The 23,876-nt window shown below is 32.4% G+C and overlaps 1 protein-coding gene across 1 annotated transcript in view; it reads left to right on the forward strand.

The window, feature by feature from the left end:
- The window catches only part of RELN (reelin), a 389,961-nt gene that overhangs the window by 119,764 nt on the left and 246,321 nt on the right, over nucleotides 1-23,876 (forward strand). Inside the window, exons 7-8 of the mRNA XM_051963196.1 lie at nucleotides 9,855-9,951; nucleotides 12,534-12,774. Coding sequence (XP_051819156.1) covers nucleotides 9,855-9,951; nucleotides 12,534-12,774 — 338 coding nt within the window. The remainder of the gene's footprint in view (nucleotides 1-9,854; nucleotides 9,952-12,533; nucleotides 12,775-23,876) is intronic.

The raw sequence follows: 23,876 nt of genomic DNA on the forward strand, positions 1-23,876 counted from the left end.
CTCCACAAAACAAGTCTTCCTAACTCCAAGCCCCATACTTTTCACTGAGCCAATTAGCTGCTCTTAGACTTGTTCAATATTATGTAGTTTTACAAAACTGGTTTTTTTTCTTCCCTCTTATAATGAATGACTTTCTCTCTTTCTGGGAGAGAGAAAGAGGAAATTTAGTAATGTAAAAAACAAAAACAATCAATAAAATGTATTTAAAAATAAGTAATCTGCCTGATTCCAAGGTACAGTTTTTGGATTAACAAATATAATTTATAGGGAGATAAATTTCTTGAGAACATGAGGAAAAACCTCCAAACCATGATACTTACTCTAAATTGAAATCATCTATTTCACCATATAATCACTTATTTAGGAAAAAATTGAATGACCTCTAACCAGGGAATTTATGAACAGATTTGTTTGTGAGCAAGTGGTTGAACTAGATGACCTCAGTTCTTTTCCTACTCGGAGATTCCCCAAATCAAGAACCTATGTTATAAGTAGCTCTAGAATGAATGTCATGTTTGACTGATTCATTGATTATCTTATTATATTTCGCATACAAAAAGTAGAAAAATTAGAGAGCATCTATAGTTTTTACTGAATTACACAAGGAACACCTGTTCACTTAGAACTAGGATTAAAAGTTAATACATTCAAGTAGTCATTTTAATAGAGTTTAGCAAAGAGATTTCTGTGGCTTAATAGCTCATACAAGTTTATCTTGAACTTATGCATCGCTGCATTTGTAGAAGAACAAACCCATTGTTAACAATCTTTTGAACAAATGCTAAGGTCTTGTTTTAGGACAATAAATATTAATGATTTCTTTGTAGAACATATTTAGAAAGCAGATTCACAAACCATTATAGAATTAGTTGTTTCAGATATTAAATGTGGATTACACTAAAACCTTAAACTTAATCCTGTGTGCAACATATTAGGATAACATTTTTCATATAATTGAAATTGTCCTACTTTAGGAAATGCTCAGTATATTATTTGGTCCAGAGTACAGCTATTTTAATGGACTTTTCTTTCCAAAAAAATCTGTACAATTTTTTAAAAAGAGAAAATACTTTTTAAAAATCCTAAACAAAATTTAACCTTTGTCTATCTATAATATAGAACAAGATACATTCCACTTAGTAGTAGTAATTGTAATTTTAAAACAAAATAAATGTATAAAAAGAAAATTAGTAGGATTAGCATTTTGTTCATTCTCTTTTGAAGATGGTTACTGAAAGTAGATTAAGAAAGAAATACCCAGGTTGCTAGAAAAGTTCTCCTTGGTATATTATTACTTTGTTTCACTTACTTGTAATTTTATTTGACAATTTTGTCTACCTTTCTAATACAGTAGACTAGAAAAAGTTTTTCATTTTTGAAAATGATTGACCTAATACTTTAAGTATCTGAAATTTTTTACAACTGGATCACCATTTTTAAATTCTTTACAAACTTGTAAATATGTATCTTTATATGTGAAACTGATGTCCGTGAAATAAATCTCTGTGATATTTTAATGTCTATAATCAAAGCACATGTGATACTATGACTATTCTGATTTCTTAGATCATCTATTTACTGTAGGCTTTATAGCCAGTCCAAACTGCTAATATTAAAATGGCTTAAATTTCAGTAAGTATATATGTTAAACAATCAATTGCCTTTGGTGACAAAGCATAGATAGTTGAAATATCCATAGATAATTAGAAAGTCATTGTAGTCCATGGCTTCAGCCTTCTCTCCAATAATGAAATTTGGCAACAGAAATCTAATGAATTGTAGTAAGGTGAAGAATGACTTGCCAGACAATAAAGAAATTACTTCAAGGGATTGAGAATATCATATCCATGCAGATCTCCTATTATGGGGATGACTTCTTAACTGATATATAACTGGCAAGGCTTCTGCTTCTCTTCTTCCTTCTGTACTATTCAGCTTATTCTTTTTCCTAGTACTTCTTTTCCTATAGATATTTTAAAAAATTTCACAAATTAAAAAAAAATGGTTTCCCCCTTCACTATCAACTAGTAATAACATAAACCAAAACCAGGCTGCTATAGAGAAAAAGGAGAACCATAAAGTACTTTAAGGTAACTTAGCCTTATCAAAACAATAAAAACTTAATAGTAAACTATTATTTTTATTCCCTGGCTAGCTAGTTAGTATTTTTTCCAGGATGAATAATTTTGACAAATTAAAGAAATGCAATTTAAGGTATCATACCTCTGTCACAAGAAATTGGAATAAAAATGTTTTAAATTCGTAGCAGTGCTAATATTCACCTATTATCTACGAAGAGTTCTATATCACAAAAATTTAATGTAATCCATTTAAGATTAGGTTTTTAAGTCACACTCTGTGATGTATCTAACTAGAAATTTTAAAAGTGAATTATCACATAGCAATTTGGGAAAGATATTTTAATGTAGTCTATATTATATGATTTTCAAAGCAGTTTGTTAAACATGAACATAACTTAGAGTAGTTGTTAATTTACTTTAAGACTTTACATGAGATAATAAATAAAGTGACTTAACCAAAGAGACAGCATAAAGTCCCAGAGTGAAGAAGAAAATTTGCTTTTGTGTGTTTTGTGTGTGAATTTTTCAATGGACACCCCTACAAAATTATGTCTGAAGTGATTTTTTTAATAGTTGGTAATGAGTATCAGTTAATAGGACAGGACATTATATTAAGAAATTTAATCATACATGGCTTATTGCTGTTGTATATGGCTATGATATTTCAAATTACATATTTTAATTAGGGTGTGCTATTATTTTGAGACTTTCTTAATAAGTAAAATAATTCATCTGGCTCAGTATTGTGTCTTTTCTGTGACAAGTAGAAGGAAAGAAAATTTATCATTTTTACTTAATAATTTTCCCTCCTATTTTGACTCCAAACTTCAAAATATTAAAAGAATTAGGTAACCATCAGGATTCTGGCTTGCAACTAGTTAACCCCCAACACCCTTAAAATGGATTGTCAATTCCATCAGAATAGGTGAAAATTACCTAAATTTTCTGTCTCCCCTCACCTCATATAGTGTTTTGCAGACATTAGATACTTAATAATACTTATTGAGTTTAACTTAATTGAATTGTCATTAGTCTTTGAGATGCTCCAATTAAGGATAAAAAAAAGTGACAGAATTAATCTGTGTTAAAGTTGTTTGGAATATAGAGTTCCTATAATATATCTCTTCCTTTGCTAATTCTTCCAATTTGAAGTAGGAAGGTAAGAAGAAAGTAAGGAGAATACTATTTAAAATGAAGAATTACGTTATGGATATTTTAATGAGTGTTTTTCTGAACAAGAATATAGGCACTGGTTTGTAAATGATCAAGTCATGATGCATGTATTTAGGATTTTCTTTCTTTTCTTAAGTATTAGGTTTAGTTCTTCAAACATCTTTACTTCTAGGAAAAGTAGGCTTAGGGAGCTGCTATTAACTGCTTTTGCTTGTTGTTAGTGCTTCCATATATTTAGAGATGCACTTGGGATCTGATAGTCCTTTAGCTTTCTCCCTAGGGAAAGTAAAAAGGAAACCAGTGTAAAGAAAAGAGAGAGGTGAGTGAGATGCAGTTGTGCACAGGATAGAAGAGTGGATGTTTCCTAGTTCTTTCCCCTAGTTATTGGCAATCCATCTTTAAATTATTCATTGCCTGCCCCAGCAAGAGAAAAAAATGTATTTTACTTAAAGAAGTCTCCATTGGCAGTGATGTAATAGTATCATAATAGTCATACATTAGGTAGGAAAGCATATTTATATCGGAAATTAATTTTCCCAAAATATATTGAATGAATTGTGGGAAGAATCTGGGAAACAGTAAATCTGGCATAGTTAGATATATTGACTTCTACTCTGTAACACAGTGGTACATAATGTGTTTCTGTGTCCTGTTGCCAAAAGGAAACAATTAGTATGAAGATTACCTTCAAGAACTTCTTAATTCAAGCATACTCCACCTACAGTGCTTGGGTCAGTACAAACACAATGTTAGGTTGCTCTTAACTAAAAAATTAGTTGAGATATTCGAACAATGCCATGACTGGAAAAAGGCTCGTTGGAGTTGATATTCTTAGGTATAAATGTTTATTATCTGACTGGTAACAAAGTTCTACTTGGGGACCTCACAAAGCACATTAGATGAATTTGCCATGAAGAGTCAAACATTATAGCAGTGTTTCTGAACATTATGGTAATATCTGGTTATAATGAATTAATAGAATATTGAGTGCAAGTGTGGTAGAGTGGATGAAGTACTAGAATTAGAAGAAGGCCTGAGTTCCAATTGTGGCTGCAATATTTAGAAGCATTTTTAAAAAATTGGTTTGGGTTTTGTTGTTGTTTGTTGTTTCTTGCTTGCTTGCTTGCTTTGTATTTACAGCACTTAGTGCTGTGCCTGGCCTGTAGTGAGGGAGGGGAGTGCTTAAGAAGTGCTTGATGCCTCGACTATTTGATTATGGGCAAATTGTTTAATATCACTAAGCTTTACAATACTCTGATTTTTCTAAGTTACAGATCTTAGTTATCAGTAGAGGGATTTTTCTTACCATTGAAATAACAGACCCATTATACATTAAAATTACAGTGCTGTGAACCTCTATTGATAAAGATAGAATTATTCATCCTATGCCATTTTTCCTGTGTCTTTGTAATGCCCAGGCTAGCTTTCTGGGGGATCTCTGGACAGGCCTTGGTCTTTAGGTGGAGAAGTGATGAAGGCAGGAGGATTGCCATGAGACTGGTCAAAGATGGAATCCCGAATCTTCTCTGTGTCTATGTCTGAGACTCTTCTGTGTCTGTGGCTGAAAGTCTTTCTGTATCTGAGACTCCTTTAAATATCTCAGTACCATTACATCACTACAGCACACTGAGCATGTGCCATTACATCATCATATCATATTACATATATGTTTAGAGAACTATTATCTCACACTGAGTAGATGCTTAACTATAAGCACCCTGCTGTATTTGATTCAAGTTCCTGCCCTCTACATGTCTTTTTTACTTGAAGAAGGGAAAAGATTAAAGAACATGTTTTTAAATGTTTTTACTTTTAATTTCCCAGATTTTCATAAGTTCTGATCAATTTTCCCATTTATCATTTTTTATGTGACAAATAAGACCTTAGTAATAGTTGTGTTTCAGAAATATTAAATCACCCAGAGCAGGTTATTGAACTTTTCTGTATTCTTGCTTTATCCCGTTTTAAAATGTGAATTATAATAGCATGTATCAAAAAGGACTATTTTGAGTTTCAGCTATATTTTGAGGCACTTTGCAAAATATGAAGTCATCTCCTAGTTAAAAGCTGCCTAGGAGTCAACATTATAATTCAGTTCAATTGAATTTTTAAAAAAAATCTCTTTAGCAAAGAATTGTGCTTAGAATTGGGAACACAAGAATAAAAATGGACATAGACCCCAAACTCAAGGAATTTAAGATCTTGAAGATCTCAAGTTCATTCCAGTAGTAAAATATGGATCCCAAGTAAATATGGATAAATAATTAAATGATAGGTCATTGAAGAACTGGGAAAACAAGTTTGTGTTTTAATATTGAAACTTAAATTGGAAAGGTGATAAGATTCAGAGAACTGCTAAGAATTGAGTTTAATTCTAGTCTCAGATTTGCTAGTGATTTAGAGTAAGACTGAGTGAATGGAAAACTGGTGGTACTGTCAACAGAAGCAGGAAAGTAAAGACCAGTAGGTTTTGTAAATAAATTAAAATTTTTAGTTTGAGATAAGGTGATAATACTACTACAGAATTAGAGTTGGGAAGTGCTTTATGGGATATTTATTCCCTTTCATTTTGTAGATGAGTAAAAGAGATGTAGAGTTAAGTGACTTATCTAGAGTTACACAGGTAGTTTAAAAAAAAGAAGAATCTTGATAGATCACAGATTCTCTTGTTCTAGACTCAGTGTTTTTTTTCATTGTACCATACTGCCTTCTAAAATGAAAAAAAAATCTCAGAGAAAAAGATATAATTATGTTGATAGATATAACAGTCATTTTCATTAAATTGCTAATGGAAACTATAGGATTGGCTATATGAGATTACAGAGAAGAAAGAAAAGGAGAGTGGAAAGGAAAAGACAAAATGGAAGTTGGAAGAAGAGGAAGAAAGAAGAGAGAAGACAGGAAAGAAAGCACGGGAGCAAGGACAGGGTCTTAGAGGACACATCAGGCATACACATGGAGCAAAGTGGAACTTACAACTCCTGACACTTTACGGACTAGAGTCCATTATTCTATGAGTCCATTATTCTTGAATCCATAGTTAGAACTCTTCCAGCATAAGGAATTATATGCCTTCTTTCTCTAGGAACTGAATTTCTCCATCAGATTGTCCTCAATGTGCCACTCTTTTGCTGACTGGCTGAGTAGTTTCCTACTGGTTCAATTAGTATTATCTTAGCTGGAGATATTGTCTACTATTGGTCTAGTCTTCTGATGACATGATGAGTGAAGTATGTGAAGTTAGGGACAGAAAGGAGAAATACTGTTCTCTCCAAAAATGATTCCTTCTCAGAGGCTTAGCTCCAAAGCTATAACTGGAATTTTGAAGTCCTCTTGAAAAAAAAAACAAACTAGTTTACCATTTGTAGTTTTATACAAAGATAGCTTTCAGTCAGTAGCAATCCTTTTTCCCCCCTTGATTCTATCAAAGAGGTTCATACTTCATGAGGAGATCCAAGGTTATAAACCATTTTAATTTATACATTTTAAATTTAAGCAAATATGATCATTATTACATTAACACCAAGTGATTATATAAAAATGAGGTAGGAAGTGAAATTCCCTTATATTTCTAAGGAATTTTTAAGGGCTTAACTCTGGATGCTCTTTTGTCTTAACTAAAACTTCTCTCTCTTTATTTTAATCTTCTTATTCTCTCTTTTTTTAATTTACGTAATAAAATGAGCATTTTTATAACACAGTAGAGTAAAAATAAAATGAATGAATATGAAACAGCAAATCCATTATGTACAACTTGCTATTCCTTTTAAATATATAATAAAGTTATAATGTAAAATTTTCCCCTTATTTTCCTTCCCTTCCTCTCTCCCACCCCAGAGATGGTTACCATTCATCGTCGTCTTTCCACATGGGTACCTCACTACCATTTAAGGCTGCTCTTTCTTTATATTCCATATGGATTAATGCTAGAGTATATACCAGGTTTGGGGGAAGGATGTTTTATACCACGTGGTCTTACTCTACCATCTTAGAAAGTATCTTTGTTCAAAGGCTAATTAAAGCTGACTAAGGTTAATAGAAATCTGGGATTTTTTTATTTTCTAGTAACAGTATTAGAACTCTAGTCCCTTTGTTTTCTTTAGAACCCAATATACCAATAAAGTAGGAATTGGGAGGAATGTGTCCCAAAGAAAGTATCATATTTTCTTCTTTTAAGTAAACAAATCATCTGCTAGTCCCAAAAAAGAAGGGAGGGAGAACACTTCCATGGACTGAATTAAAAGAGTCTTAGGATTCAGAACAAAGTGATAAACCCTCAGAATTCTACCCCTTTTCATAGCTCAGTTAAAGTATTATGTTCATATTTAACATGTATAAGACTGCTTGCCATCTAAGGGAGGAGGTGGAGGGAGGGAGGGAGGGGAAAAGTCGGACAGAAGTGAGTGCAAGGGATAATGTAAAAAATTATCCAGGCATGGGTTCTATCAATAAAAAGTTATAATTATGAGAAAAAAAGTATTATGTTTAGTTCTATGTACCACATTTTAGGAAAGATGTTGAAAAGCTAGATGGTGATAGCTGAGAGCACTTAGGATTTTGGAAATAGTGACATATGGGAATGGTTAAAGGAATTAAAGATGTTTAGTCTTGAGAAGAGATGATTTAGGGAGCATATGATGGATGTCAATTATTGAATGAAGGATTGGACTTCTTTTGCCTGGTCTCTTAGGTTGACTAGTAAATGGATGAAATTTTCAGAGTGACTAATTTAATACCAATGTGAAAAAATAAATTCACTGGCATCACAACTCCCCCCAAATATAATGGACTACTTCAAAATGGCTGTGTCTTTAATGGAAGTGTTTAAGAGTCTGGATGACAATATGCCAGTAATTTTGTTGAAGGGATTCCTTAACAAGTCCTGAATTAGATTAGGTTACCTCAGAATTTCCTACTGATCCTTTGGTTCTATAATTCTATTTTGTTTCTTATAATGGGCTGAAGGTGAAGTTGATACGCTGAGGTCCCAAGCATGAGAAGCTAAGTAGTAATTGGACTATATAATTAATATGTATGCTTGGAGAAAGAATGGCCCCTGCCCACTCTTTGTGCAAGACTTGATGTGTTGTATAAGAAATGATGATTTTGGTGGGTGGAGGCAGAGGGGCGGGGAGAGAAGTGGAGAGGGACTGCTGGCTGGCTTCTTGTCGCAGCTGCTCACATTGCTATCACGATCTCCCTTCACCTCTGCTGGCTGGGTCCTGTTGCAGCTGCTCACATTGCTAATCCCCCTTCACCTCAAAAAGAATAAGGATTGAAGATTTTCGCTTAACCTGAATCCCTGACTCCAGCTGATTTTAAAATACATAGTCAACACATTTGGCGCCCAATGTGGGGCTGTTTTGGCCAGAGTTTCTGTTGCATTTTATATCATATGATGCACTTATATTTTCACCAGAACATCTTGGTGTTTGTTTTATGTAGTGGATCGTAAAAGGTAGAATTTAACAAATAATTAAAACGGTCCAAAGTGGGCTTCTTTTAGAGCAACATTACTAAATAATTATCCTTTGAATATAATTCTTCTCTCTCAAATTTAACACACAAATATCTCAGCCTTTGGTAATAGAAAAGAGAATGTTGCTTTTTGGCTTTCTATCAAGATGCCAGTTTTGGTGATTGTTGACTAGCTGATTTTGAACTGAGTTCCACAAACATAAAATAAATGAGTATGATTAAAATTTGGAACCCCTGAGCCCTACAAATGTAAAAACTGTCAACAGATGCCATTCACAGCAACATCAGCTAGTCCAGCAGATGGATGAAAATCAAACATAAATTGTACTATTTTGCTGATTTTGCTTCATTTGTTTTTCATATAGTGTAAAGAAATCCTTGCCATGACAGTTAAAAATGAACCACTGGCAAAGGCTTTACTATTATTCAGTTTCCATGCATGTTGGGGAATTCTAAATTGATCTTTGCAATTATAATGCTTTATTACATGAACTGATTGAAAATGTGGTAGAAGCAGTCTTGTCATGAAACAGAATCTACTTTCACTTTCATATTTATATGTTTTATCAAAAATTCTTCATCAAACATTGGAGATGTGCTTAAAACTCCCTTGTTTATTTTTCCAAATGAGTATTGTTCTTTTGATAGTAAACAATATTGCATCTCTTAAGTTGAATGCCATATGAAAATATATGTATCATTTGGTGAAACCATTATGATATGAAATAAATTTATTGGAATTGTTAATATTGATTATTTTCCAATAGTTAGATTTTGTTCTCCAGCAGAAAATAATATGCTGATTTTATTTTGCATGGTGAAGGAGGAAAAACAATTGAGTCTCTACTGGGAAATCTATGAAATTAACTATCTACAGTTTATTGCTTTTTAAATCCCTCCTTATTAGTAAAGACAAAAATTTCTTTTTGTCTTTAACTAGTCACAGACAATTTCAATATAAACCCCAAAGCAATTAAAAGACAAAAAGAGAGAGAGAGAGAGAGAGAGAGAGAGAGAGAGAGAGAGAGAGAGATATGAAATCTATCTGTCAAAAATATTGATAGGAAAAGATGATGTATCATCTCATTGGTTTCTAACTATAACATCTATTACTCTTCACAGGGTCAGGTTCGTGCCGCTTTAGTTATTCAGACCCCAGCATCGTTGTGTCCTATACCAAGAATAACACTGCAGATTGGATTCAGCTAGAGAAAATTAGGTTTGTTATAACTTCAAGTATCTGCATGCATACTAACATGACATACAATTCTTCCAATTTCCAGTTTTCTTTTCATATGACTGTTTATTCTTTGTAACTTTAAAAATGTGCTTTGTGTGATGGTCATATGCACATAGATTATTTTACATATTTATTTTTTTAACTTGAAGAGTGTAAAATTATTTGCATTACCTTCTATTACCTCCCATTCTGGACACTATTTTCAGTAAGACTTAAATCTAAGTATTTACAGTTGTGCTGATTTATGTAGAGCCATCCAAAATCTTTTTTATCTGTCTTTCTTTTATTCTGGAATTCAGACCGAAACAATTGATCAGAAGGTAGGAAAGTGATTTTGTATTCCATCTCTTACCATTAGACAGCTGTAATGGCAGAATATAACTTACATTTGGAGGATAAGGCACTGAAAATCTACTATAAAATGAGATAGTTACCCATCTGTCTAAATGGGTACAGTTCTGCCTGTGGGCCTTGGGTATAACTGGATGACCTCCTAAAGTCCCTTATGGACTATCATTCTTTGATAGCAGCCACTGGGCCCACAGCAGCTAAATGAAATATTAATTTTTTCCCATTTTTTCAAATGCTTTTTTAACAAGAAATGAGGTAAGATACTTTAGGGATAGAAAATTGGTTCTTTCCTATTAAAATGTATTTGGCAGAATTAAATAGCACATAATATTTCAGATGGGGTTTGATTGGCTTGATTTTTTTGCTGCATGTTTTAAAGAATAAAAAGTACAATTAAACATCAAAGAGGATGTCAAAGAATTTCTTAAAATCTCATTTTTTTGCCATTATTCCAGTTCTAACCAGCAAAATATAGGCAAAACATTTCTTATCCATTTTGTGATGGATTCCATTAATAATACAACATTTACTTTACCACAGTTGCCATGTTGAAAGAACTGTGATTTATGCCATCAAGGCAGAATAAATATCAGGTTCTTAATATAAGCTACTAGTCTTTAGCAGTAAACAAATTTGTCCAATGTTTCTAGTGGCATTTCTATCCAATGGATTTTCACCAATCTTTATTCTAGCCAAGAGCAAAAGAAGGGTGAGTGTAATTCATAGGTTTTAATATTATATTTCCTTCTATGACAGGATAAAATAAAAATTAATGTACTCCTAGTATAAGCTGAGCTCTGACACTCTGACTAAATAAATATATTATGTGTTAACCTTTGTTATTCTTTCTTGTTTCTAGTATGTAAGAAAAATATGTATGTGCTAATTACTTATTTCTACATATGTCTTTAATTGAAAAAATGTCAATCTAAAAACACAATCAAGTAAATAATTGCCATATCACAAATTATTTTTCTTTCTTAAAGTTATAATTTAGGCAAATTATGTCTCTGGGTAAAAATCTTGGTTGAAATGTTATGCTTATGATGCTGGTATTAAATAGAAAACAAAATACTTTTCTCTCCATTGTATTGTACCTTTACTATTAATTACAGTATTAAAAATTATCTGCTTTAGCTGAATAGAATTTTGGGTTTCTACAGCATACTTTGAACTGCAGTATTTTTTAAAACAAACTGTGCTCTTTGTCTGAACTAGACAAATATTTTATTTATTACTTTAAATGAAAGTATCCCTTTTGTCTTTTAATTTCTTTTGGATGATAGAAAATACACCGTGCAATGTTTTTAAAACAAAACATCAATTGATTCTAATAAATGTAAGATAAGCCATCGATAACTATCAGTGACACCTTTACCAATGTATATGCTTCATTGAAGAGTAAAAAATATGAGTCTGCTCTAGTCTTTTTCATGGTTGATTTATAGCAAGCCAAAAGCACTACTAGTTTGCATTTTAGCACCACTTTTAATCTTGACTAAGACCATAATTTTCAGTATGGCAGATTACTATGTTAGGAGAATAAAATATCCAAAAAATATTTTATTATGTAGAAGAAAGTCCTGGCTTGTAACCGAAACAATATAAAATTATATTAAATTATACAGTGTTTAAAATTTGATTTAGATAAATAATTATAAATGAACAGTTTAATTTCTAAACTACATAATTGCAATTTTGATACTTTAAATAAAAAAGAAGCTATGATTCCCCAGAGTAAATAATATTATCTAAAATATGACTGTGAAGTTGAGTATACCTGAATTCTCATGCTTATTTTCAAATTAAAATTATAAATCAATGAAATAACTTTTCATTGGGTGCTTTAACTTCTTTCTCACATCAAATTAATCAAACACTTATTCAGAACAAGGCACTGTATGAGATGCTATAATATGGTTGACATTCATATACACTTTGTTACAGAATTTCATCATATCTGTAATCATTTGTTGGGATAGTAACAATTTGTGATAATTTGTTAGGAATTGATCAAATGTGAGCAGGTGGTATGTATTATCATTAGCAATTACTATAGTAATAGTTTATATCTACAACGTGCCTTAAAATTAGTTGCAAAGTATTTTGTTATCTAGTATTGATCTTCCTTGATGATTAAAGAGAATGAGATGTTGATGTAAGCAAACCTTCATCAAGTATCTCATTTACTAATTCATTGTATTTTACAGAGCTCCATCAAATATCAGCACTATCATTCATATCCTCTATCTTCCTGAAGATGCCAAAGGAGAGAATATTCAGTTTCAATGGAAACAGGAATACATTCATGAGGGTGATGTGTATGAAGCCTGCTGGGCTTTAGATAATATTTTGATCATCAATTCAGCTCACAGACAAATTATCTTAGAAGACAATCTGGATCCAGTGGATACTGGCAACTGGCTTTTTTTCCCAGGGGCTACAGTTAAGGTTGGTTTGTTTTTCTTCTTCCTAAAAAAATATTTTACCAAACTGAGAAAAGCTAATTCTCTTCCCTCATGACCACCATTATCATAGAGTAGGGAGCTATTCTTTTTTTTTTAACCTTAGCTTGACCTTTAATATAGGGTAAGTCCAGAGGTTATTAACTACCAATTTTAACTTCACAAAATACAGGTATTAATACATATTTATCCATTAAATATACTAATTTATATTATAAGTAAAATCCCTTTGTATCTAAATTAAACTATGGAGAAAAATCTCAAGGAGATGTAATTTCCCTGTACAGTAACAAGAAGAGATAGGATGAAATAATATTTTATATTAACATGGTACAGCAGTTTTGAATGAAAATTAATCTTAAAAAATATAATTTCTAAAGGATTAGATCCTCTGTATGCAAGAATGTTTTGCCACATAATATTTTTGAATGCATTTTTCTCACTTTTCATCTGCAGAATCAGAATTTAATAACCAAGTAAAGCAGATATTAGGAGATCATGAAAAAATGACATGGAACCCTCAGTATTCTCAGTATTATTAAGTCTCTTCTTTTCTGACCTATGGAATATTGGAAACAAAAATCTAGGACCTCGTTACTATAGCTATAAGTAGAGTTTACAGGATTGGGGTAAGAAACATTAGGCACAGGGTTACATTTAAAAGCCCCAAGAAGAAACTCCTAAGTTCAACTCCTAAATTCAACAAAAGGAATTACAGAATAAATTGATATTCAGCTTTGTGGTTCTGTTACAAAGAATAACTTGTTTAGACAATAAATTGAAATTGTTTTTTTTTTTAAATTAGCACACCAAAATCTCAACCCCTTTAAAAGCTGATTTCCTGGATTCTTTCTATGTTGATTGTAAAAAAAAAAAAAAAAAAAAAAAAAAGGTTGTTGAGTTACTTGTCATAGTCACATTGCTATTTGACAAAAGAGGTATTTCTGTTGTTACTTTTCATCATTGGCAAATAGACAAATAAACAGAGGAAACACATGTAGTCCCCAGGGGTCTTGGATTTGCATCCTTTTCCCATAATGATATGCCTATCATTTGGTCTCAGTTATAACAGAAGTACTCCTTGCGGCAAAAATATATGTTTTCTGCCTCATTTTACAAGCTATTATACTAATCCAATTAGATACTCTGTTCTTTAATGCATGCACTTCAGAACAGTACATGATAAAAATGCAGCAAGTGTAGTTTTGCTTCAGTAATGATATTTAAATTAAATTGCAACTTTGTAGATTAGACTTTGGAATATTACATGCATTTTCCAACTTATCATTTTCATGGTTGTAAGTTGAACAAGTTAACTCTAGTTTAAAAAGCAAAAAAGGTTGCAATAAATATGGCTAAAATGCCAGCCTTCATCTTGGTTGGCAAGGTCTAATACTTTCATTTAAAAATGCATAAAACTTCTTCTTTGTCAGAAAAGGTGCTCATATCCCACCACTGCTCCTTGCTTTCTTATCATCCTCATGATTCTGATCATTACACTTAAGCTCTGCAGATATCAATGTCTTCATCTTTAAAATGATAGTATTAGACTAGATGAATTCTGTAGATTGGGTGGGGTGGGATGGGGTTCTGGATCTAAATTTAGAAACATAATCCTAAATTATCTTTCATTAAGCTCATTTGACTAATTCTATATTTTGTGAAAAGGCCATAAATTAAAGGGGTAATGATGCACTGAAAAGGAGTTTACTTATCTGGGAGTTCCTCATAACAACAAAATCACAGTCTAGTTTCTATCCTTTTACCTTACTGACTAGAGAAGTTTTTCTTATCTAATTGATTTTGAGATTTTTTTCCCAAGAAAACCTATAGTTTGTTTGCATTCTATGTAATTTATTTAGTCAAGACATTTTTTTACCTGATGGCAAAAATACATATATGTGATGTATTTTTCATCTTTATTTCTGACCTTCTGAAGAATCCTTTTTCATTAAGAATTAGCAATAAAAAGTCACTTCTTCAAACAATGCATTCCCAGTCATTATAAGAACTGTCATTTAAAAGAATTTTGGTTTCCTTTAAATTTTAAAAATCTTCTAGTCTTATAATAAAATTTTTATGTTCCTTCTTTTGGGCAAATACTATGAAATTGATTGTTTTCCTTAATCTCAAACTGTAACAACAAACTGTTGCTTTCACAAATACCTATCAGTTTATTGTTATTTATCCTATTTATTGTTTTATCCATATTTTGGTTCAGGATGGAGGATATTGAAATTTTTTTATCATGAATTTCTATTGTCCTATTTGATTTTTCCCTACCCCAACCATATGAAGTCAACAACTACTTGTTAGTCACTATGGGAATGTATAAGGTTACTGGAGGAAACTTACTTAATAAAAATAAAAAGATGAGTTCTACTTGTGGTTCAGCCACAAACCAGCCCCCACTACTGTGAGCCTCTGTTACTTCATCTATAAATGAATGGGTTGACTTCTAATCTCTAAGGTTTCTTTCAGTGAGAATTCAGTGAATCTAGAAACAATAATATCAATTGCAATAGGAAAAGGAATCATTAAATTGTATGTAAAATCCCTGTGAACAGCATTGACCCAGAAAATCATATATTAACATTCTCTATGATAAAAAATGAATTGTTTTCTTAAATATTTCTGAGTAATAGTTTAATCTGGTTCAGGCTGTCCTTAGGTAGCTTTCTGCTTTTGTATTTGACAACTCTGTGTTTAGAGATATGAACCCCTTCTCTTCAAGAACCTATTATCTAGCTAGAAGAATGAGAAGTTGGAGGCAGCCATATAGATGATGAATAAAAGAGTGAGCAGAAGATAAACAGAAGATGAAATCCAATGCTGGGTTTCTAGGAGTGTATTTCCAATTAGATGGAAGCAGAAGATTGCTAGAGAGTTTCATACTTGACTTAGTTTGCCAAATCACCTCAAAAGCCCAATTCGCAACCCAAAGATCTTATATTTCCATAAAATGTAAGAAGAAAAAAACTGTAAAAAAAAATCATTTATTTTAATTTTTCCCAGATTCAAAAATCTGTAATTTTGTGGAGAATTCTCCCACAAAAAACACATGGCAGTACTTCTACAATTTTAAAGATTGTCTTTGAGAATTGCTGTGATTAAAAGAAATCATTAATATATGATCAACCTGGTGAAGACTAAAATAAGCGAGACAGATCTCAGACAATACATTTTTAGTCCACCACTTGGCTAGTACTTCATGAATTTACACAGCATCAAAATGATCCTACAGTCAAATAAAAACTTGTTCTATTGTACCCAAGTATTTTCTTCCCAGAAGAAAGTTTAGAGGTTAAGTATTAGATTCTACTTAAGCTAAAAAAATTCTTTTTATTAGCTATTAGAAGACCTTATTGTAATGGTGGTAATTAATAGTCATTATTATTGACATGAATGATTTTATTAAATTAATTGCAACCTATAAAATTAAGGGTATGTGTAAACTGTCTTGCTGCATAGTTTTAATATGAAAATTTCAAGGGAGGAAAACAAAGGAAAGTGGAAGAATGTGCATGTAAATATACATACACACATGCACACACACCTTGTTAAATACTTGTCACTATTGTGTTTCTTTAGATATTCATTTGATCTTGTGTTGTTTTTTTCAGGCCAAATTAAATATTCAATTTAATGGGTTCATGTGACAGTTTATTTCTACCCATGTATGTATATAATTCGAGAAAGATATCTTATAGCTATTTAGTAATTGATATGAAATATATAGATTGTATCAACAACCAATGAAAGCTTAGAAGATATTTTGTTTCTTGTGTTTTTTATTTAGGCATATGATCTGAGTAGGAATAATAAATACTCCTTCCTTTTACTTTCATCCATTCTTATTTATTTGTTTTTTTGATCCACTTTTTTATTGTTGTTGTTGAGGCAATTGGGGTTAAGTGACTTGCCCAGGGTTAAACATCTAGGAAGTATTAAGTGTCTGAGGTCAGATTTGAATTCAGCTCCTCCTGACTTAAGGGCTGGTGCTCTATCCACTGTGTCATCTAGCTGCCCCCTGATTCACTTTTTAAAAAGTGAAAAAATTTTCTATTCAGCTTTCTTTCAAGTCTCTTCCCCCATATAAATTTAGGTCTTTTTTTTTTTTTTTTTTTTTTTTTTAGTATTCTCTTGGTAGGTAAAAATCCATTGTAGAAGCAAAATATTATATCACTTTCATTATAATAATTTATAATTAACTGCAAAATTTAACTCTATCACTGTGTATATGTTTCACATGAAATACTTAACAGCTGTTAGCACAACATGGAAACAGTGCAGCTGCAACCCATAGATAGTATGGAAAAGATGTCAAGTTATTCCAGGAGTTAACCAGTGCTTCCAGCACAGCAATAGCTAGAAGCAACTATTTAATTTTCACAGAACAATTCCTGTTTCTGATATCAATTTTGAGACTAATTCTCTTAATTCTGCTAACTAATACGTGTTTGTGTGGAAATGAAAAAAAAAACCTGATAATATCCTAAGTAGATCACAAATCTTCAAAATTCTAGAAATACTTCAGGTAATTGGTGTTTGTTTTGTGGCCCATCTCAATTCCTTCGTCTGAGAATATAAAGGAAAATTTTTCTTACTTAAAGACTTCAACTATTTGATACTTTACCTTAATTGTTGTTAAAATATCTGAGAGAGGATGCCAAAACTTTAACTTTTACTTTCTTGGAAGTAGCCTGAAATCTTAGGGTCTCCCTAATTTCAAGTAGAGAAATTATCAAAAACAAATCAAGAAGATTTAGTCAATTTTTATGCTGTCATCAATCAAAGTATATCAGTGACTTATAAGTGAACTCTTTATGGTTTACCTCTCTGTGTCTCTTCTTTTAATGGTACCTTTTGTAAAACAGACGGTAGCAGGTTCTTGAAATGGCTCAGCTCTCAACTATGTATTACATATTTATCAAACACATATTTCAATTTCCAAATTTGTTTCATCCTTGGTCTAGCACAAATTTTTCTTCTGGGTGGGTCCACCCAAATTCCTGAGAGACAGAGAATCTGTGAATAAATAGATAGATACTAGATATCCACATATAGAAGGAGAAAGAGAAAAGAGAAAGACAGACTTGATCACCATTAACAATTTTTTTTATCTATCCTGATATTTCATTTATACCTACCCCTCAGAAGTATAAATCATTGACTTCTGTCAGCTTTGGAATTGACCCACAGATTAAATGCAGATCACTGGGAGAGAGATGCTGTACTACATTTTAAAAAGGATTCTACCTTGTTTTGATTGCTCTTTCTCTGGTCCTTCTATCTTCTTTTCCTGTATTATTACATAAACACAAAGTTAAAAAAAAAAACCTTTGCTCCTCTATATTAATTTACCTCCAGATATAAATTAAATATATACAAACTAGAGGTCCTGTGATAAACATGTAGCTTTTAAAATAAGCAGTGCTATATGTATACATCATTTAATAGAAATTCCTTGAACATAATTCTAAATTCAGAAATTGAATATTATTACAATTTTTTTAAAAAAACTAGGACTTCCTGAATTTATAAAATTTGAAAATTTCTTTTCATCATCTTTTCTCAGCTCCTGTTGTCAACAACAGCAACTGACTTCCTTTTTCCTTATGGGTTATGGCTAACTATCCAACAATAAGCAGTTTTTTGTCCAAATCTAACAAATATCAAAACCCTTACTAAAAATAAAAAAATCCATTATAGCTTATTAACTGTACAGTAGATAGAATGCTGGGCCTGGAGTCAGAAAGATTCTTCCTCTTGAATTTAAATCTGGCTTCAGACACTTATTAGATGTGTGACTCTGGGCAAGCCACTTAATCCTATTTACCTCAGTTTCCTCATCTGTAAAATGAGCTGGAAAATGTCAAATCTCTTCAATATCTCAACTAAGAAAAACCTCTATTAGAATCACAGAGAGTTGGACACAACTGAAAAATGACTAAACAACAGCAAAAAATTTTAAGAAGCATTTCCCCAGTTGATCCAGTAATAACCCTGTGATGTAGGATCTACAGGTTTAATTGTCCATATTTTGCTTATTAAATAATTGAGGCTCTGAGATTTGAAATTTTTTCCATATTCATACAACTAATAAGTAGAAAAGTTGGATTTGAACCTAATTTCTTGCATTCAAAAAGTGCTGTTATTTCCATCATGGTATTTCTATTTCACAAGTCAGGAAAAACAGTCATTGGGTTAGTGTTTTGACTGTTAATGGATAATAAACTGTTGCCAAACATGTATTTTGGAGATGGAAAGCATACATCCCATCCAAGCAAGAATTGGAACTTTGCATCATCTTTTTTTCTTCCAAAGATTCTTAGCTGTTTTTGTATCATGAATCTATTTCAAAATATATTGAAGACCACATATGGGCTTCTCCTCAAAATAATGGTATTAGATGCATAAAATAAAATATATAGAATTACAAAGGAAACCAATTATTTTGTAATACAGTTATCAAAAAAATAAGTTTCATAGACTCCAGTTTAAAGACCTCCGTTCCTGTTGCTTCCTAAGCATGCTGAAATAAAGTGGTTATGTATTACTGGAGGAGGGAGGTTGGAGAAGTAGGTGGAATATCAAACAGGAGCACATTAAGTTCAAGTATTAGAAATAATGCAAGAAAACTTGTAAAAGCTATACTTTGAACAAAAAGTTAAGAGCATTAAAGAAATCTGAGGCTAATGAAACAAGAACACAAATTGAAGAGATCTTAAGAATAGTTACCTTTCTTGTGTCACAGATGCCCAAAAGGCTTGGCAGCCAAAACAAAATTAAAAAAACAAAAACAAAAACAAACAACAACAAAAACAAACAAAACAAAACAAAACAAAAAAAAAAACCTGAGAGATTTCTAGACTGAAATAAGAGGTCAAAGTACCCAAGGTTAGGGAAGTCATCCTTCTACTGTCCTTTGACATGGGCAAACTACATCTAGGTGTTATATTCATTTCTTGGCACCACATTTTGTGAATTTTAGGAAGAATACTGACAGTCTTCTCTAGAGAAAGGTGAGCAGAATGGTAAAAGTCCCTGAAAACTTCAAAATATTGATTATGAATATTTATTAAAATATTGATATGAAATAACAAGAGGAGAAATAACCATCTTCATATATTTGCTAGCTAGATGTCTTGGAGAAGCTAAAATGAATTTATATTGCTTAAACCTCAGAGGGCAAAACTAGAAGCAGAAACTTCTAACAATCAGAACTTAGTCTAAAACTGAATTAAGATACCCTGAGAAGTAAATGCCTTTCTTTCTTTCCTCACTAAGATGTCTTACATGATCACTTATTAGAGAGGTTTTTGAGAGTACTTCTATTCAGGTCCAATCTTCCTAGTTTTCATTCATATTCAGAGATTCTATGATTCTGCATAAGGTTTATGGAACCACAAACTCAGAGATTTAAAATAGAAGAGATCCTCAAAGCCAGATTGTCTGATCCTTTCATTTTACAGATGAGGAAACTTAAGACTCAGATAAGTGAAGAGACTTCCTTAATATGCAGAACTAGAAAGTGGCAAAGATAGATTCAAACCTGGTCCATCTGATACCAAAACCTTTACTTTTTTAGAAGTACACAGTAAGTAGTGATTGGTGGAAGCTACTGTTATAAACTTATCTAACCAATTTTTAATATGTTCAATTCCCAAAATTATTTTTCCATGCTACTTTTCTTTCCCCACTCCCCAAAAATTATTTTTCTCTTAATAATTTCCTTTTATTTATTAACTAGCTTCTTTTTATATACAAAAATTTACCACCCCAAACAATCTTCTGCCTATCAAGGGAAAGTATCTGCGGTATTTTAATGAAAATTAGTGGAAAAAATAAGATTCACTAAAAAGAAATATTTTTCATAACAAACTTTGCTGAACACATCTTTTATCCCTCTCTACCATTTCACTTAATGACTTCATCAACTCCCTGGATTTAACTATCATCTCTGCAATGATGATTTGCATATCTATTCATCTTGCCTCAAACTCTTTGCTGACCTCCAGTCTCATATATCCAACCACCTTTCAGAATCTTGAACTGGATATCCAATAGACATCTTAAAATCACTGTGTCAAAACAGAACTCCTGTAAATCTCCCCATGTTTTACTTTCCCTGTTATTGTAGAGGGCAAAACCATTCTTTCAGTCCCTCAGGCAGAAGTCATTCAACGTTCCTCATTCTCTCTCACCATCCCTCCCATCCATTATGTCTAGTGTATTGCCAAGGCCTGTCAGTTGTACCTTTGCAACATCTCTCTAATATTCCCCCTTTCTCTTTTCTAACATTATTACCATTCTGGGGTAGGTCTTCATTACCTCATACCTTGATTACTCCAATAGTCTTTCTGCCTCAAGTCTTCCCCACTCTGGTCCATTCTCCATTCGGCCCCTAAAATATGACAAAGGTAAATTGCTCTTTGAAAATATCACAAAGGAAAATTGCACTTCTTATAAAGAATCCCATCTAATAACTCTGCTTGTGTGTTAGTATGAGAACTAGTCTTATGTTTCATTGTCACAGGGAACTCCCTTGTGAGAAAATTCCTTCCATTAATCCAAGTCTGATGCTTCACTGTACTTATCATCTCAGAGCTTTAACTGGAGCATTGAGAACTTAAATGACTTGTCCAGGATCACACAAACAGTATGTATAAGAAGCAGGACTTAAACCAAAGTCTTGTTTCAAGGCCAATTCTCTATTCATGATATCATGCTGTCCCTTGGGTATTATATTTATTTAATGCAATGGCAAACATATCTTCTCAGGCAGATCACTGCTACCAATTGGCACAAGCTTTCAGCTTAATCCACTGGGGAATTTTATTTTCTGTCAGAATGCACCTCTGGTTATATAATGAAAAACAATGGGAAAATAATATTTCCTTTACAGATCATCTTGCTGGGACACATTTGTTTTCTAAAGTGAGGAATATCTGTACTGTCTTTCCACTGAAAGTAAACCTAAGCTCAATAGCACTTGTGTGTGTGTTTCTTTAAATTCTCATGTCTTTTTCCATTAAGAATAGGAATGTTAAATGTGGTCCCCTGGACCAATTCCAACTTGGGCAATTGCATTCTGTCTACTTACATTCCCTCTGCTTGGTGGAATTCTTCCCCTTTTGGTTATCATCACTACAACTGGCATGTTCTTCCCCAGAGGTGGCTGCATATTAGTGTAGGATAAAACAACTGGGCTCTAATTTGTTAAGCTAATAAAGTGCTTTGGGGATGAAAGGTACATTTTTTCACAAAAGAAAAATGGGCCTTCATGATATTATGTTTTTTCATGTGGTGAATTTGTACTATAATTAGCATGCAATATCATTAGCAAAAAATGGAAGACAGCCCAATTTCAATGTTAAGAATAGACTATATAGAGTAGGAAAAATGAGTAAGTTTTTATTAAAAGCAAAGAAAATAACTTCTAAATAATTCCCCAAGCTAACTTATTTCACTTCTTTTTTTTTCCCCTGAAAAAGGCAGATACATATAATTACCAACTGGAGTTATTTTTAATGTTTAACATGTGAACTTTGGTTGTAAACTAAAGGAATATAGATTATTTTACATGACTATTAAAAGCTCAGTGACATTTTTCTTCAAAATAATGTTTTGCCTACTATCCTTGATGAGACTTGTATGAAAAGACTGGTGTGAAAGCCAATTTGAGTCTCAAAGTTAGGATTATTAATCACCTTGTGGAATCTTACATTGATATTTCCCTCTCATTATTCTAACTCAAATCTGTCACCAAAGCTATTTTGCTCTGTAGTTGCAGTAACTATTGCCAAATAATTATACACTTGTCACAAAATAAACCATAAATTGAATCTCTATGATTCATAGTGCAAAGCTTTTAAAATGTGAGCCCCTAATGATTACAAAAAACAATGAGACAAAACATACTTTTTCAGCAGTCTGAGATCCATTCACCATTACTGAATCTATTGTTTTGAATAGGGAAAAGTGCACTGTGGTCCTTTTTTGCACCTGGACTGTACACTTAGCCAAGTTTTTTGGCTTTTTTAACTGGCATTAAACTATCTAGAAATTGAATGTGTGGAAAATGATAGAAATTTGGTTTGCCTCCTGGGAGAAAGATTTCTCTTAGCAATCTGAATTTTGTAGTCTATAAAAATCTTTACCCTTCAAAGAGTAAAACACCAAGCCAAAATCTTGAAACAGGCCTATAAAAGTTACTATATCAGAGTCGAAGGTACAGGAAATAGGATGTTATATAGACAGTCACTAAGTTGATTTCAGATCAATCAATCATATGTTTCTCTTAGAATTTAGAAATTCCTGTACCAATATATTTCATTCTCAGCAAGACTCAGTCTAATTTATGACTCTGCTGACAATGCCACTTTAATTAATTTTATTCATCCTATTTCTCTTTCCTCTACTCTTCATATCTCATCTGTTTGCATTGCCTAGATTTTAATTAAAAAACCTCTCCTCTCTAAGGAGCAATCTGAAGTGGCAAAAATAATCACTTAAAATATTACAGTCATTAAAAAATTGGCTGTGGTTGAAGCCATGCATTTTCAATTTTCCTACAAATGATGTTTTAGCTTCCTTTTAAAGTGCACTTTGTATCTGAATCGTCTACCACCAGCCAGCCTGGCTATCAAAAATGGTCTTCCAGCTGGGTGGGCTGAGTGACAACTCCTTAATGGAGGAAATTGATGACTTTCTGCTCATGTAGAGGTGAAGGCATACTGGGCAGATTTCTTTCCATCTGCCACCAGTCCTTTGCAAGCTGGCATTGCCCAAATGCCCAATATACTAATTCCAACAAAAAGGATGTCGCCAAAAAATAAATTGTAAGGCTACAGCTGTCTGAAAGAATCATCAGGGCCATTAGGCCCCAGGGAGATAAAATGAAGAGGTACATCAGTGTTCATCTTTGATGAAAACCTAATTAAACGAGGGTAGAGGTGATTGTGAATTCTTTAAAAGCACAGAGGTGAAGTCATTAACATTTGCAGCATCGTATAGGGAGCAACCTCAGGAAGATGTTCCCTGAACTGTAGCCAAGGGCCTGATACATGGAGGAATGTGCACTGA

This window comes from Antechinus flavipes, chromosome 5, assembly GCF_016432865.1.
Source record: "Antechinus flavipes isolate AdamAnt ecotype Samford, QLD, Australia chromosome 5, AdamAnt_v2, whole genome shotgun sequence".
In the NCBI taxonomy this organism is placed as follows: domain Eukaryota; kingdom Metazoa; phylum Chordata; class Mammalia; order Dasyuromorphia; family Dasyuridae; genus Antechinus; species Antechinus flavipes.